Below are 13412 nucleotides of genomic sequence, written 5' to 3'. Positions count from 1 at the left end.
TCACCCACCGGGGGGCATTCCGTTGCCGCCGGTTGCAGTTCGGGGTGAGTGTGGCTCCTGGCATCTTCCAAAGCCTTATGGAGCGTCTCCTGCAAGGGCTTCCGGGCGTGGTACCATATTTTGATGACGTCTTGGTGTCTGCAGACTCACACCAGCAGCTGTTCGAGCGCCTCCGTGCCGTGCTGACCAGGTTCCAGGAGGCCGGGCTCAAGGTAAAAAGGGAGAAGTGCCAGATCGCCGTTCCACAGGTAGAGTTCCTGGGCTATCTTATCGATGCCTCCGGTCTTCATCCAACCACATCCAAGATCCGCGCTATCCAGCAGGCCCCCACTCCAAAGAACAAAACGGAGTTGCAGGCGTTCCTGGGGCTGCTGAACTTTTATAACATGTTCCTGCCCCACAAAGCCACAGTGGCTGAGCCTCTTCACCGACTCCTTAGCACTAAGACGCCTTGGGCCTGGGGTCATCGGGAGACGGCGGCCTTCAACGCGGTCAAGGCTCTCCTTTCTTCGGACAGTGTGCTGGTACAGTACAGTGAATCCAGGCCGCTGGTCCTTGCCTGCGACGCCTCACCTTTTGGCATCGGGGCTGTCCTTAGTCACCGTTTTCCAGATGGAAGAGAAGCACCGCTCGCCTACTTTTCCAGGACACTATCTCCGACGGAACGGAATTACAGCCAGCTCGACAAGGAGGCATTGGCACTTGTGGCTGGAGTGAAGAGGTTTCATGAATACCTCTATGGCAGGACTTTTGACCTCATCACTGACCACAAGCCACTCCTGGGCCTCCTCGCCGGTGATCGTCCAACTCCACCGGTCCTCTCACCACGCATGCTGCGATGGACTGTTTTCCTGGCTGCCTACCACTACCGGCTCATCCACCGCCCGGGGAAATCGATGGGCCATGCCGACGCCCTCAGCCGTTGCCCTCTTCCAGCATTTGTGGAAGACCCGGCTCCAGCTTCATCGCTCCTTCTGATTGAGGATCTTCCGGCAGCGCCTGTGTCGGCTGCCACTGTGGCCTCCGCATCTGCCCAGGATCGCACCATCAGCCGGGTGCTCAACTGGGTGTGGAGAGGGCCCTTTGCATCGGAGTTCCAGCCCTTCGCAACCAGACAACATGAACTCTCAGCTCATCGCGGCTGTCTGCTGTGGGGAGACCGCGTCGTGATTCCCCAGGGACTCCGTCAGCGCGTCCTGGAGGCTCTGCACGTTGGCCACCCGGGAATTGTCAAAATGAAGGCGTTGGCTCGGTGTTACGTCTGGTGGCCTAATATGGACGATGCCATCACTGCCTGGGTGTCCGCCTGTCAAGCGTGCCAGGAGTCGAGGCCTGCACCACCGGCAGCTAAGGGATACACGTGGGAGACGCCAAAGACACCCTGGTCGAGGGTGCACATCGATCTGGCTGGCCCCTTTCACGGCCGGACCTTTATGGTAGTGGTGGATGCCTATTCCAAATGGCTGGAGGTCGCCCTGATGCCCTCCACCACTACCGAAGCTGTCATCCGGGTGCTGCGAGGCCTGTTTGCAACGCATGGGTGTCCTGATGTCCTTGTCTCTGACAACGGACCGCAGTTCACGTCAGGCACGTTTGAGCGGTATCTTTTGGGACTGGGCATCCGCCATGCCCTAACGGCACCCTTTCATCCATCCAGCAACGGGCAAGCGGAAAGAATGGTGCGCTCGACAAAAGAGGCACTGGCGCGCCTGGACCGGGGAGACTGGCATGAGCGGGTCGCCAAATACTTGTTCGCGCAACACATCACCCCTCATGCGGCCACAGGGAGGAGTCCTGCGGAACTGCTTATGGGCCGCCGCCTCAGGTCACCGCTCGACCGGCTACACCCAGACTTTGCCGTGGCTGAACCCCCAGGCTGTGCCAACGCACCACGGTCATTTGTCCCAGGAAACCAGGTCTTTGCCCGGAACTATGTGGGGGACATCCCTTGGGTGCCAGCCACAGTAGTGGGAGTCACTGGACCTCGCTCGTACCAGGTGGCACTCGAAGACGGGCGCTTGTGGCGACGGCACATAGACCAACTTAGGCGCAGGGTTGGGGACTTGGACACTACCGAGGTGCCCCCAACTGCGCTTGCGGCTCCAGAAGAGACACGTACAGATGGCGAGGCCCCACCTACACCTCCCTCGCAAACTGCCAGCGTGGAGCCGAACCAAGCCGTCTCAGAACAGACTCAGACCACTCCACTTGCGGAGGCTCCACTCACAGCAGCGGATCCAGGGGAGTTGGTTCCAACGCCACCTAGGGTCGCACCACAGCCTCAGCGAGAACTGTGTGGCCCTCCGGACTTGGCTACCAGTCCCCGGCGGTCTGGCAGAGTTTCCAAGCGCCCAACTCATTTAAAAGACTATGTTGTTGGACAGGTATCACTGTTGGTCTAAGTATGGGAAATGTAACCGATATGCTTTTGTGCCTAATTGAACCATTACGCGTAGTGCTGTATATAAGGAAACCATTACGATTGTAACTAACGCCTTATCTCGGTGGGGAGGGGTGTTATGTAGTGTAGTTTCACCCTGGGCCAACAGGGGGATACTGTATATAGTTTTCACTCAGGTCTGTAGATAGTTTTCACTCAGGTCCGCGGCAGTTATTTTAGGCGGGAACTCTGGGCTGTTGTTGGTTACAATGTGACAGCCGGCTGCCTATAAATACAGGCCGGCTGAGCTGTTCACTGTCAGTTCTATTCCAGCTTACCATAATAAAGAGCTACTTGAAGAGATCGCTGTGCCGGCTGCTATGTCAACCCACGACTTAACAGTTCTGACCTCCCTTTGTCGCCTCAGCCTGGTCCTCGGTCCCTTGTCGGCGTAAAAGAGCCCACAAGAAAAGTATCCTTGCAGAGTACTTTCTGCTTTTATTCTTGAAAGTCTTTCTGCAAAAGCGACTGACACACAACAACACTACCAGCTTTCACCAACCAAACTAACATTTCTTACTCTATGTATACAACCCGGTATAGGCCGCTGACTCATGCTAACCCAGCTTTTTAAGCTTTAAAGAAACAGTGGCCATTTTAGCCGTGACATAAACTACAGTTCCCAGGATTGAGTGTGTGTGTGTGTTTTTGTGTGTGCTTTAAGTGTGCTTTTTGATTACCTCCCCCTGCCACCGCAGCCACACTTTGTCCTTTTAAACTCCTGACCTTTGCGACAGACCGAGTGACTTTGATATGATTGATGCCGGTAAAATTTTGCAGATAAGTCAGGTTTTAAATCTCCCCATAAGGCTCTTGAAGCAGAATCGTGATCAGTAAATAGCCCTGGATCTCAAATGCTCTGTCAGAGTTATCTCTCAAAAGTCAGCAAATCAAGCCTTGCAGGAAATCCTGCATGAGTCAATTAACATTAGAGCTGAAAAATTTATATTTACATCTCTTCCTTGGGCTTCCCACCCTTCCTGTAACCAGCTGAACAGAAATCTTTAATTTCTCCCACTACACAGATGATGAGATTTAACAAATCGCTATTAAACTGCGTCATGGGAACAACAAACAGCACCCCTTCTCCCAATAATTAGAAAAGAACGTAGTCCGGAGCAGCGTATTTGTGCTCTTTTGCAGAGACAGAACATGATTTATTTATTTTGTTAACTGAAAAATGAAACTCCTGAATTAGACAGAAAAACAGGGGGCACCTGGATTTGAACCAGGGACCTCTTGATCTGCAGTCAAATGCTCTACCACTGAGCTATACCCCCAGCTGCCCAGAAGAATTGCTTGTACTGTTTTTCTGCCTCAGAGTAAACACCCACATTGCTTTTAAAGTACACACAACTGGAAGATACCTGTGTGCGTTAAGGGTGTTTGCCTTTCCTGCTGTGACAAACAACCTTATAAAAATGGCTCTTTGCAAAGAGCAAATAGTAGCTAAGTGCTCACAAGTATTCAGTTCATTTCATTTGCATATCTCACCCTTCATCCTAAGATCTTGGAGAACTGACTACAGTTTAAAGTACCAACAACCCAACAAAACCTATTTGACAGAATATTCATTAATTATTTTTTTTAAGTGTAATCCAGATGAATTAGATGTATACCTGGTAAAAACCCAAGTGCTGAATAAGTATTTCAAGAATGGAAAATATTCCAGCTCACAATTTAATGGGCTTCCAGGGGAAGGAAGTTCTACAAATCATGGAGACACCATGATTGGGGATAGATCTGCATTTAAAGAGATGGAACTGTTGCACCTAATATAGCCCTAAGAATATCATTCTCTAGTCTAAACCAGGGATGCGGAAGTTGTGACTTTCCACGTGTTGCTAGACTCCAACTCCCATCAGCCCAAAGCATGATGGGAGTTGGAGTCAAGCCAGATTGCAGGCAGGGCCAATATTAATCACTGTTAATGATTAGATTAGCATAATGTAACTCAATACACGTTAATCCGCCAAACAGTTTTATGGGAAAGGGGGCTGTGTTCCAAATACTTTGGAATAACAGATTTCAAGACAACGTACAACCTTATGATGCTTCCAGTTTATTGTAAATCTGCATATTCACGAACTTCAAGTACTATTTTCATGTACAAATTATTCATTAAATAAAAACAAAAATTACAGAGTGTGGGAGGGATTAATGACTTGGTCCTTGCATTACTTGGCGACAACTCAGATATTTTTTATTTACAAATGTCCAATAGAAAGAGAAGGGCAAAAACAGTTTTATGTACAGTTTTATTTACATGGAATAAATACAGCTCTGTTTTGTTTTTTTAATCCACACTCCTTGCTTGCCTATTGTTTTTGGCATCTCCAGACAATTTTATCCGACCAGTATTCAAATGAAGCCCTGCAGGGGGGGAAAAAGAGAGAAAATTTTTTTATAGGAGTGTCTATTGTTGAAGCAGATTTTCATGTCACACAGCATTCTTCGACAGGTAGCAAAAGGAGACAGAGCACATTAGCCTCTGGAGTTGGCTGTGGCTCAGATTAAAATAGGTTCTGTGGTTAAGATGTAGGTTAGTGCGCACCCTAGCCAGGTGCATACTACATATTGTCAATCGAACAAAATTAATCATCATCATCATCGAGCACACCTAATGATCTAGTGCAGAGGAAGGGAAGTGGATCTGGCCAGTGGGATTTCCCCCTGCCCCACTGCCCATGGGCCAACTTTGACAGACGGATGGTGCTGGCAGCCTTATCCACCCCCTGACATTAATAATGACACCAGGTGGCCCATTTTCCTTTTAAACCAAATGGTGCGGCGTGGACAAAGGCACACCAGCAACACTTGCCAGGCTCGGGGCTCTGCAGGAACCGCTGATCAGCTGCCGATGCCAGCACTTGCAAAGCCTGGTGCCTTTGCAAGGGCCGAATATCAACTCATCTCATCATCAGCAAGTGCATTTGAAAGGTTTTTGAAAGAGCCAGCAATAATCTGAACAGCAGCGTCACAAAAACCCTGCTTTCTGCGAGGTGCTGCATGTTTTTTCCTGTCCTACCCCTGACATCATATATGACATCAGGTGCAGGGCAGGGCTTGACTCCCCCCCCAAAAAAAAACAAACACCAGTGTGGTAAGACCACGTGGGGAGATCTGGCAGGTCTGGTTAGGGCCATGAGCCTGAGATTTCCAACACATCCTTTTCATGAGAGATCTGCATTGGCTCCCAGTACGTTTCCGAGCACAATTCCAAGTGTTGGTGCTGACCTTAAGCCCTAAACGGCCTCAGTCCTGTATACCTGAAGGAGCGTCTCTACTCCCATCGTCCAGCCCGGACACTGAGGTCCAGCGCTGAGGGCCTTCTGGTGGTTCCCTCGTTGCGAGAAGTGAGATTACAGGGAACCAGACAGAGGGCCTTCTCGGTAGTGGCACCCACCCTGTGGAACACCCTCCCATCAGATGTCAAGGAAATAAGCAGCTATCTTATTTTTAAAAGACATCTGAAGGCAGCCCTGTTTAGGGAAGTTTTTAATATTTAATGCTGTATTGTTTTTAACACTCGATTGGGAGCTGCCCAGAGTGGCTGGGGAAACCCAGCCAGATGGGTGGGGTATAAATAATAAATTATTATTATTATATGATGATTTGTGCTCACAATATTTTCAGGGCTATCCCGCCCTTATGCACCCATCTGGGAGGAGCTCTCGTGCCACATTCTGCAAAGCAATTATTTACTTAAGGGTGGAGGGGAAGCAATTTCACAATATGTTGCTAGCCATCCCACCCCCCTTCCAGTCCACATCAGTGTACTTACTCTCGGTTAGGGGACATCTTTTTGCACACGAGTCCTTCTAGGCAAGGGCACACCTGGTTCACGCTGAATGCAATCCCTCCTTCCGGAACGTAGCACCCTTCATCTAAAAGGAGCCTTTTCTTGCAGACTTTCTCCCCATGTTGGCGGGCACAGCAGGCGTCGGGAGAGCAATCCTTATCGTGGTGGCAGCGGGCACCTCCAAGGGGCAAGGAAGCGAGAGTAATTGAGAACCCAAATGCATCTGAGGATGGCGATACAGACCTCGAAAGCTAGCACATTTTGCAAAGCAAAGATGCCTTGAAATCTTTGAAAATCCGGCATGATACTTTGCAAACCTGAGCCGCCCTTAATCATTAGCATCAAGCACATTTTTTGCAAACCTGAAATGATAGATAGATAGATAGATGATAGATGATAGATGATAGATAGATAGATAGATAGATGATAGATATAGATAGATAGATAGATGATAGATAGATGATAGATAGATAGATAGATAGAGATATCTTTATTGTCATTGTTCCATACAGAACAATGAAATTGAAAAACTACGGTACATAAAACATTCAAAACCCCCTAAAAACTCTGAAACCCCATTTTAAAATACAGTATACTATACTATAAAATACACTATACTATAAAATACACTATACTATAGAGACCCCTTATGCTGCGTTTAGAACCAGAATTGCATTTGCGTAGAAACTGTTTCTCAGGCGTCTTAGACATCTAGCGCACTTTTCTAATCTGTGATGTATTAATCTCCCTTCGAATTAGTTTCAAAATGAAAGTACCTGAAAACATATGCATTTAAAAAAAGGGGATAAATCAATGCCACAGGACTACAACTCCCAGCTTCCCTAACTATTGGCCTTGCTGTCTAGGGTTGATGGGAGTCCAACTTTGGGAGGGGGTGGAACGGACGGACCCACATTAAACCCTCCATTTCCTCCAAAGCCCTCAAGAACAAGGTAAGGATGCAAAAATAATAGTGACAGTCAATGGTAACTCCTAACCCAAAATGTATTCACTCCATGGTTTACCCCTGTGCCTCAATTTCCCTTGCTTTTTTCTGTTGCCTCCCTAGTGTTGGATTTTAAATTGTGAGCTCCTTGGGGCAGAGACCTGTCCTTTCGGACTTTACATAGCAGAGTGCAGATTTCTAGCTCGGTGAATTACTGGGTCTTCATTCAGCCTGCTTGGAAGCCAAGTCCTGCCATCTGAAAGCCCTGCCCCCTCCTAATTCCAGAGAGAACATGATTTACTACATTTACTACATGCCTGTTCCCTGAGCTACTAGAGCTCCAATTAGGCTCCTTACTTTGAAAGGCCTAACCTTTGTTGCCAGATGCAAAAGAAACGTTGCAAAACAGGCCGCCCCCTCCCTGGCTTACCTTCCTGGCCGCCAGGAAGAGTCTCCTGGCATTTGCCAAACATGCAGCTAAGTCCCAGGGCGCAGTGGGCATCCCGTCGGCAGAATTCACCTTCTTGCCTGAAGGGCAGGCAGAGCCCAAAGTGGTGGTCGCAGAAGAATCCACGGGGGCACTTTATTTCGTGGCTGCACACGGCCGCCTGCAGTGCAAATGGAGAAAGATGGGGGTCAGGTGCAGGATTTAGCAGTGTCAATTTATTAAAAGATAAAATATAGGTCTGCGGTCAGCAAACTTTTTCAGCAGGGGTCCGGTCCACTGTCCCTCAGACCTTGTGGGGGGCCAGACTATATTTTTTTTTGGGGGGGGGGGATGAACAAATTCCTATGCCCCACAAATAACCCAGAGATGCATTTTAAATACAGTGGTACCTTGGGTTACAGACGCTTCAGGTTACAGACTCCGCTAACCCAGAAATAGTACCTCAGGTTAAGAACTTTGCTTCAGGATGAGAACAGAAATCGTGCGGCAGCAGCGGGAGGCCCCATTAGCTAAAGTGCTGCTTCAGGTTAAGAACAGACCTCCAGAACGAATTAAGTTCTTAACCCGAGTTACCACTGTAAAAGCACACATTCTACTCATGTAAAAACACCAGGCAGGCCCCACAAATAACCCAGAGATGCATTTTAAATAAAAGGACACATTCTGCTCATGTAAAAACATGCTGATTCCCGGGCCGTCCGTGGGCCGGATTTAGAAGGCGATTGGTGCTGGATCCGGCCCCCGGGCCTTAGTTTGCCTACCCATGCTTTAAAGCTTGGCAGCAGCCTGATAAGAGTCAATGGCAGAAAAGCTGGACAGAACTATCAGTTTGAAGCTTGCTGAAATTTGCACAGAGGTTGGGGTCCTTTGGAGAGAGATTCCAGCTCTTAGGGAGCACCAACTAACACCCACAAAAAATGGCATCCACACTGGACTTTGCAGATGCATGTAGGTAGGGCTGCCATACGTCCTGATTTTCCAGGACATGTCCTGATATTTGCCTCCGAAAATGGCGCCCTGGATTATTTTTCGGAAATCAGGCAAATGTCCTAGAAAACCAGTGACGGGGGTTAAATTGTGCTGAAAATGCCTTTTAAAAAGCTCCAAAACTCAAGTTTTACAAAAAAAAAAAAACCAAAAAACTGTGTCCTGATTTTCATTTTTGGAGACAGGGCAAGCCTACATGTGGAGGTGTAAGATAGATTTGCTTAGCAACATCTGGTCATTTCAGAGAACTAGTCCTCACTCCCCGTTAGGGTGGCTGCTTGTGTTTGCCAAAAAAAAGAGGACAAAACAGGTAACATATTTGCAAAAAAGAAGAAGCATATGCCTATCTATACAGATGCAAATTTAGAAATAATTGCTATAATTCAAACAAAAAAATACAATGCATCTCTTTTTAGTGGGAAAATCTGTGACCAGGTGGCCTGTGCGTCTACAAATCTCTCACTCCAGAGCAACTAAAACCAGCACCCTACTTATGTGGGTTCAACAAGAGGGCTTCTAGGGCTGAAAGTATAGCTTCCAGGTGGACCTGAACTCAGAGCCTTCTTTTTTTAAAAAATTATCAGAGCTAATTTATTGCTCAAGGCAATCTAGTCTTCCTCTTCATTCCTGCACACTCTCTCCCTATGATTCCACCTCTCCTCTTGCACCCCCCTCTCTCTTCTAGAAGAATAAAGTCTGGCACTCTGAACATGCTCAGAAGCACTCTCTGCTTTATTACGACACTGGAAGTGCCTAGGTGAGGGCTGGAGCTGGAAACAGATTTGTGGGAGTCAAGTCGCTGCCAGATTAATGGTGTGGCCCTGCAAATGCTGTTGGATCCCATCAGATCCCATCAGCCCCACCCCAAAGTGGCTAGATTGTCGGGGGGGGGGGGGAGGAATTGGAGGCCAGCGACACCCAGAGAGCCACAGGTTCCCTATCCCAGGACTAATAGGACAGATTCCGCACTCCACTCACTTGCCCTCCCTCCTCATTGCTAGAAGCTAGACAGCCCACATGATGAAAAGGCAAAGATGACCTATTTTTAAAAGGTTGGGGGAAGATGCTTACCGCCAGCTCCTGGCCGGGTGATGACCCGGGGTCCCTGCGAGGTGGCACCCCATTGGCAGCGTGTGGCAGAGAGTGCATCCATGCCCAGATGGAGCCTTGCACCGCAGACAAACGGCAGAGGAGGAAGACAAGAAGGCAAAGCTGGCTCCTCATCACGACCACGATGGATGGATGACCGATGGCTCTGGCTGAAGGGCAGTTGGCAAGGGAGATTGGTCCAGGGAGGATGCCTGGGAAAGTTTATATAGCCAGGCCTATCTCGGCTCCTGCTGCTTAAGCTGTTTGCCAATCTAATGGGGAGGAGGAGGCAATCAGGTTTTAGGGGCTTAGCCTAATGATTACGAGCACCTGACCGCCCACCCCCCCAGGAGAGCAAACGAATAACCCCAGAAGTCTGGCTCCATGGTGGCTCTCCTGTCTCCATTTTTGTAGACAACATTAATTTGGGGGGGGGGTCACTGTTATGAAACCATGAATAGAGAGCATCCGTATAATTTGGGGAAGCTTGTAATGTTTGGTGCATTACGGTATTTTAATATTTTGTTGGAAGCCGCCCAGAGTGGCTGGGGAAGCCCAGCCAAGATGGGTGGGGTATAAATAATAAATTGTTGTTGTTGTTGTTATTTACCCTTTTATAGGACAATACTAATGCTTGCTCATTAGTTTATTCTTTTTTTAAAAAAGGTGTATGATGCCTCTTACTTGAGTCCCACTTCGCAGTCAAAACTGATTCACAAAGGGGCTTCCCAGTTAAAATCCAGTTGATAGTTAGACAGCACCCAGGGCAGATTACAGACAGGATACTACTGCTGTTGTCAAAGCCCTGCTTCTGAGCTTCCCAGCAGCACCCAAGTGCTATACAGTGACTGATCTTTGGTGTGATTCCCGCCCCCAACAATTCTGACATGTTCTTAACATGTGTGTGCATGTGTTTGGAGCGTTGGTACCCACCAGCCAATGTAGGCCGCTCAGTTTAAATGGATTTGGCACCGTTGGGCAACATGCATGCTTGCTTGCCTCCCACCCCAGATGAAAAGTGTTGGGAAAATAGCACTGGAAACTGTAGGATAACAGCAATGTTGGTTAGATGCCGGCATATGCGGTAACCCTCACGCAAACTGAATTAATGCTCAGCAAAGAGCAATGGTGCATAACCTCCAGGCAGATAAGTTGGGATGGATGCTCAGCTGGAATGCTAGAGGCTGAATATCATACTGGGCTGTAGTCAGGTAATTTTTGGTGGGCAGAGAACAGTCAAGTCAATAATAATAATAATAATAATAATAATAATAATAATAATAATAATAATACACCGTCCATCTGGCTGGGTTTCCCCAGCCACCCAACAGAATATTAAAAACACGATAAATCATCAAAAATTAAAAACTTCCCTAAACAGGGCTGCATTCAGATGTCTATTTCAGTTGTTCAGTTGTTTATCTCCTTGACATCTGGTGGAAGGGTGTTCCAGAGGGTGGGCGCCACTACCGAGAAGGCCCTCTGCCTGGTTCCCTGCAACCTCACTTCTTGCAGTGAGGGAACTACCAGAAGGCTGGACCTCAGTGTCTAGGCTGAACGATGGATGTGGAGACGCTCCTTCAGGTATACTGGACCGAGGCCATTTAGGGCTTTCGTGGTCATCACCAACACTTGGAATTGTGCTCGGAAACGTACTGGGAGCCAATGTAGGTCTTTCAGGACCGGTGTTATGTGGTCTCAGCGGCCACTCCCAGTCACCAGTCTAGCTGCTGCATTCTGGATTAGCTGTAGTTTCCAGGTCACCTTCAAAGGTAGCCCCACGTAGAGCGCATTGCAGTAGTCCAATGTCAAGTGTTTAACAGACGTAAGTGCCTAAGAAGTCCATGTAAATTAGTCCTTTATCTCCGGTCGCCCCCCACCCCCCATTTTCTATGCTAGCTGCAAAGAGAATAGAGCTTCTTTCTCCTTTACCACAGAAGCCAAGGCAGTCTTACAGAGGCACGATGAAATACCCTTTTTTATCACTTGATAAAAAAAAATGGTTGGCTGGTTAGCTGGTTGGTCTTAGCTAGGCTGCCAAGAGGTTCAACCCTAGCTTACATTTTCCATTCTTGTTAGTTAAATACAGCCCACTGTACGTAATGCATATTCTTCATCACTAAACTTTGAATCCCCAACCCGCAAAAAGCGGAATACATCCCAGGACGATGTTCGATCCCTAACACCAACAATTAAAAAGGATTCCCGGTTTCAGGATTCAAGGAGGCCGACCCTCAACCATACCTTCTGGAAATAAACTTCTGGTCAGAGCAAATAAGGACAGGCGAGATGGTTCATAGTTTTTCTTTATGTAGAGCAGTGTAAAGTACATCTGGCCATGGCATAGCCTTTGGGGGAGGGGGGGCAGGAAGGGTATTTTCCTCACTTGCAAAGCTGTGTACATCTCAGGAACCCTCCTGCTGAATTAGGTGATATCTTGAGAGGTGGCCAAACAAATGGACCAATCATTATATTGATTACCTTTTGGCTGACCAGATTCCTGAGATCACTGCCAAGGTAGCTGGTTTTTGTGTGCGGCAGCAATACCTTGTCATTGCAGGATCTTGTCTTAATTTTAGAATTATTAACACCTGACCTTGCTTTTCCGTTTTCTTAAAGCCATTTTAATAAAATTGTATTTCTCGTTGCCTTTTAATATCTTCCATTGTTTTTAATCACCACATGTAATAGTTTGCGTGATGTATTTCACTGTGTTTTGTTTTGTTTTCTTCTTATTTTCTCTACTGGTCATCGGTCGAAATGTATATGAAAACAGCGTTTCCTTGTGCTCTGGCTTCCATCACAGTATCCCATTGCCATCCCAGAAGTGGTTTAGTCATGCTGGCCACACGACCCGGAAAGCTGTCTGTGGACAAATGCTGGCTCCCTCGGCCTGAAAGCAAGATGAGCGCCGCAACCCCAGAGTCGAAGTAAGCCAAACTTACTATTTATGTCAGGAAACGCAAGGCCCAAGCGGTTTAGCCAATGTCCCACATGAACTGACGCACCATACTTTTAAAACATTCTTACTCCTTTTCAACAGTCATGGAGAATCCCGGGAACTGAACTTTGATAAGGGAGCTGGAAATGGTAGCTCTGTGAAGTCAGCACCCTCAGAAAATTACAGTTCCTACGATTCACTGGGGGAAGCCATGGCTGTTAAAGTGGCATAAGAGTGCTTTATATCTATGCTATGGATGCGCCAGACAGAATGCCCCAGAATCCTTTGCAGCACACAGGGGACGTGAGGCAGACACTTGAGATGGCAAGCACCCAGCAAGTGCAAGAAGTCTGGAAATGTTTTTAAATGTTGCACAGGCCCTCCTTGTGTGGACAGGCACCCATCCTTTCAGGAAACGAATTGTGTAACACAGAAGGAGACACTTTTAAGCTGCGCTACTCAGCGCTGTGGGTTAAACCACTGAGCCTAGGGCTTGCCGATCGGAAGGTCGGTGGTTTGAATCCCCATGATGGGGTGAGCTCCTGTTGTTCAGTCCCTGCTCCTGCCAACCTAGCAGTTCGAAAGCACGTCAAAGTGCAAGTAAATAAATAGGTACCGCTCCGGTGGGAAGGTAAACGTCGTTTCCGTGTGTTGCTCTGGTTCACCAGAAGTGGCTTAGTCATGCTGGCCACATGACCTGGAAGCTGAACGCCGGCTTCCTCGGCCAATAAAGCGAGATGAGCGCCGCAACCTCAGAGT

At 47.9% G+C, this 13412-nt stretch overlaps 1 protein-coding gene and 1 non-coding gene across 3 annotated transcripts; both read right to left on the bottom strand.

Annotated features, from left to right (window-relative positions):
- Nucleotides 1–3648: 3648 nt before the first annotated feature.
- TRNAC-GCA (transfer RNA cysteine (anticodon GCA)) lies at nt 3649–3720 on the bottom strand. Its single transcript has one exon. It is a non-coding gene; the product is annotated as a tRNA-Cys (tRNA).
- Nucleotides 3721–4504: 784 nt separating this feature from the next.
- Nucleotides 4505–12133, bottom strand: LOC114583744 (dickkopf-related protein 3-like). 2 transcript variants are annotated; one of them, XM_028705174.2, is made up of 5 exons: nt 11957–12133; nt 9695–9882; nt 7619–7796; nt 6225–6420; nt 4505–4813 (listed from the first exon to the last, which is right to left on the bottom strand). In XM_028705174.2, the coding sequence occupies exons 1-5, from the start codon at nt 12114–12116 to the stop codon at nt 4759–4761; spliced, it is 777 nt and encodes a 258-aa protein (XP_028561007.2). In that variant the 5' UTR covers nt 12117–12133; the 3' UTR covers nt 4505–4758. The 2 variants fall into 2 exon arrangements, with proteins under 2 accessions (XP_028561007.2, XP_028561009.2); XM_028705176.2 differs by having other exon boundaries at nt 9695–9984; nt 11957–12131.
- Between the last annotated feature and the right edge of the window lie 1279 nt (nt 12134–13412).

This window comes from Podarcis muralis, chromosome 13 (genome assembly GCF_964188315.1).
Source record: "Podarcis muralis chromosome 13, rPodMur119.hap1.1, whole genome shotgun sequence".
In the NCBI taxonomy this organism is placed as follows: domain Eukaryota; kingdom Metazoa; phylum Chordata; class Lepidosauria; order Squamata; family Lacertidae; genus Podarcis; species Podarcis muralis.
Note: the sequence above shows the minus strand (reverse complement) of the source record. Positions and strands in the feature narration are given on the sequence as shown.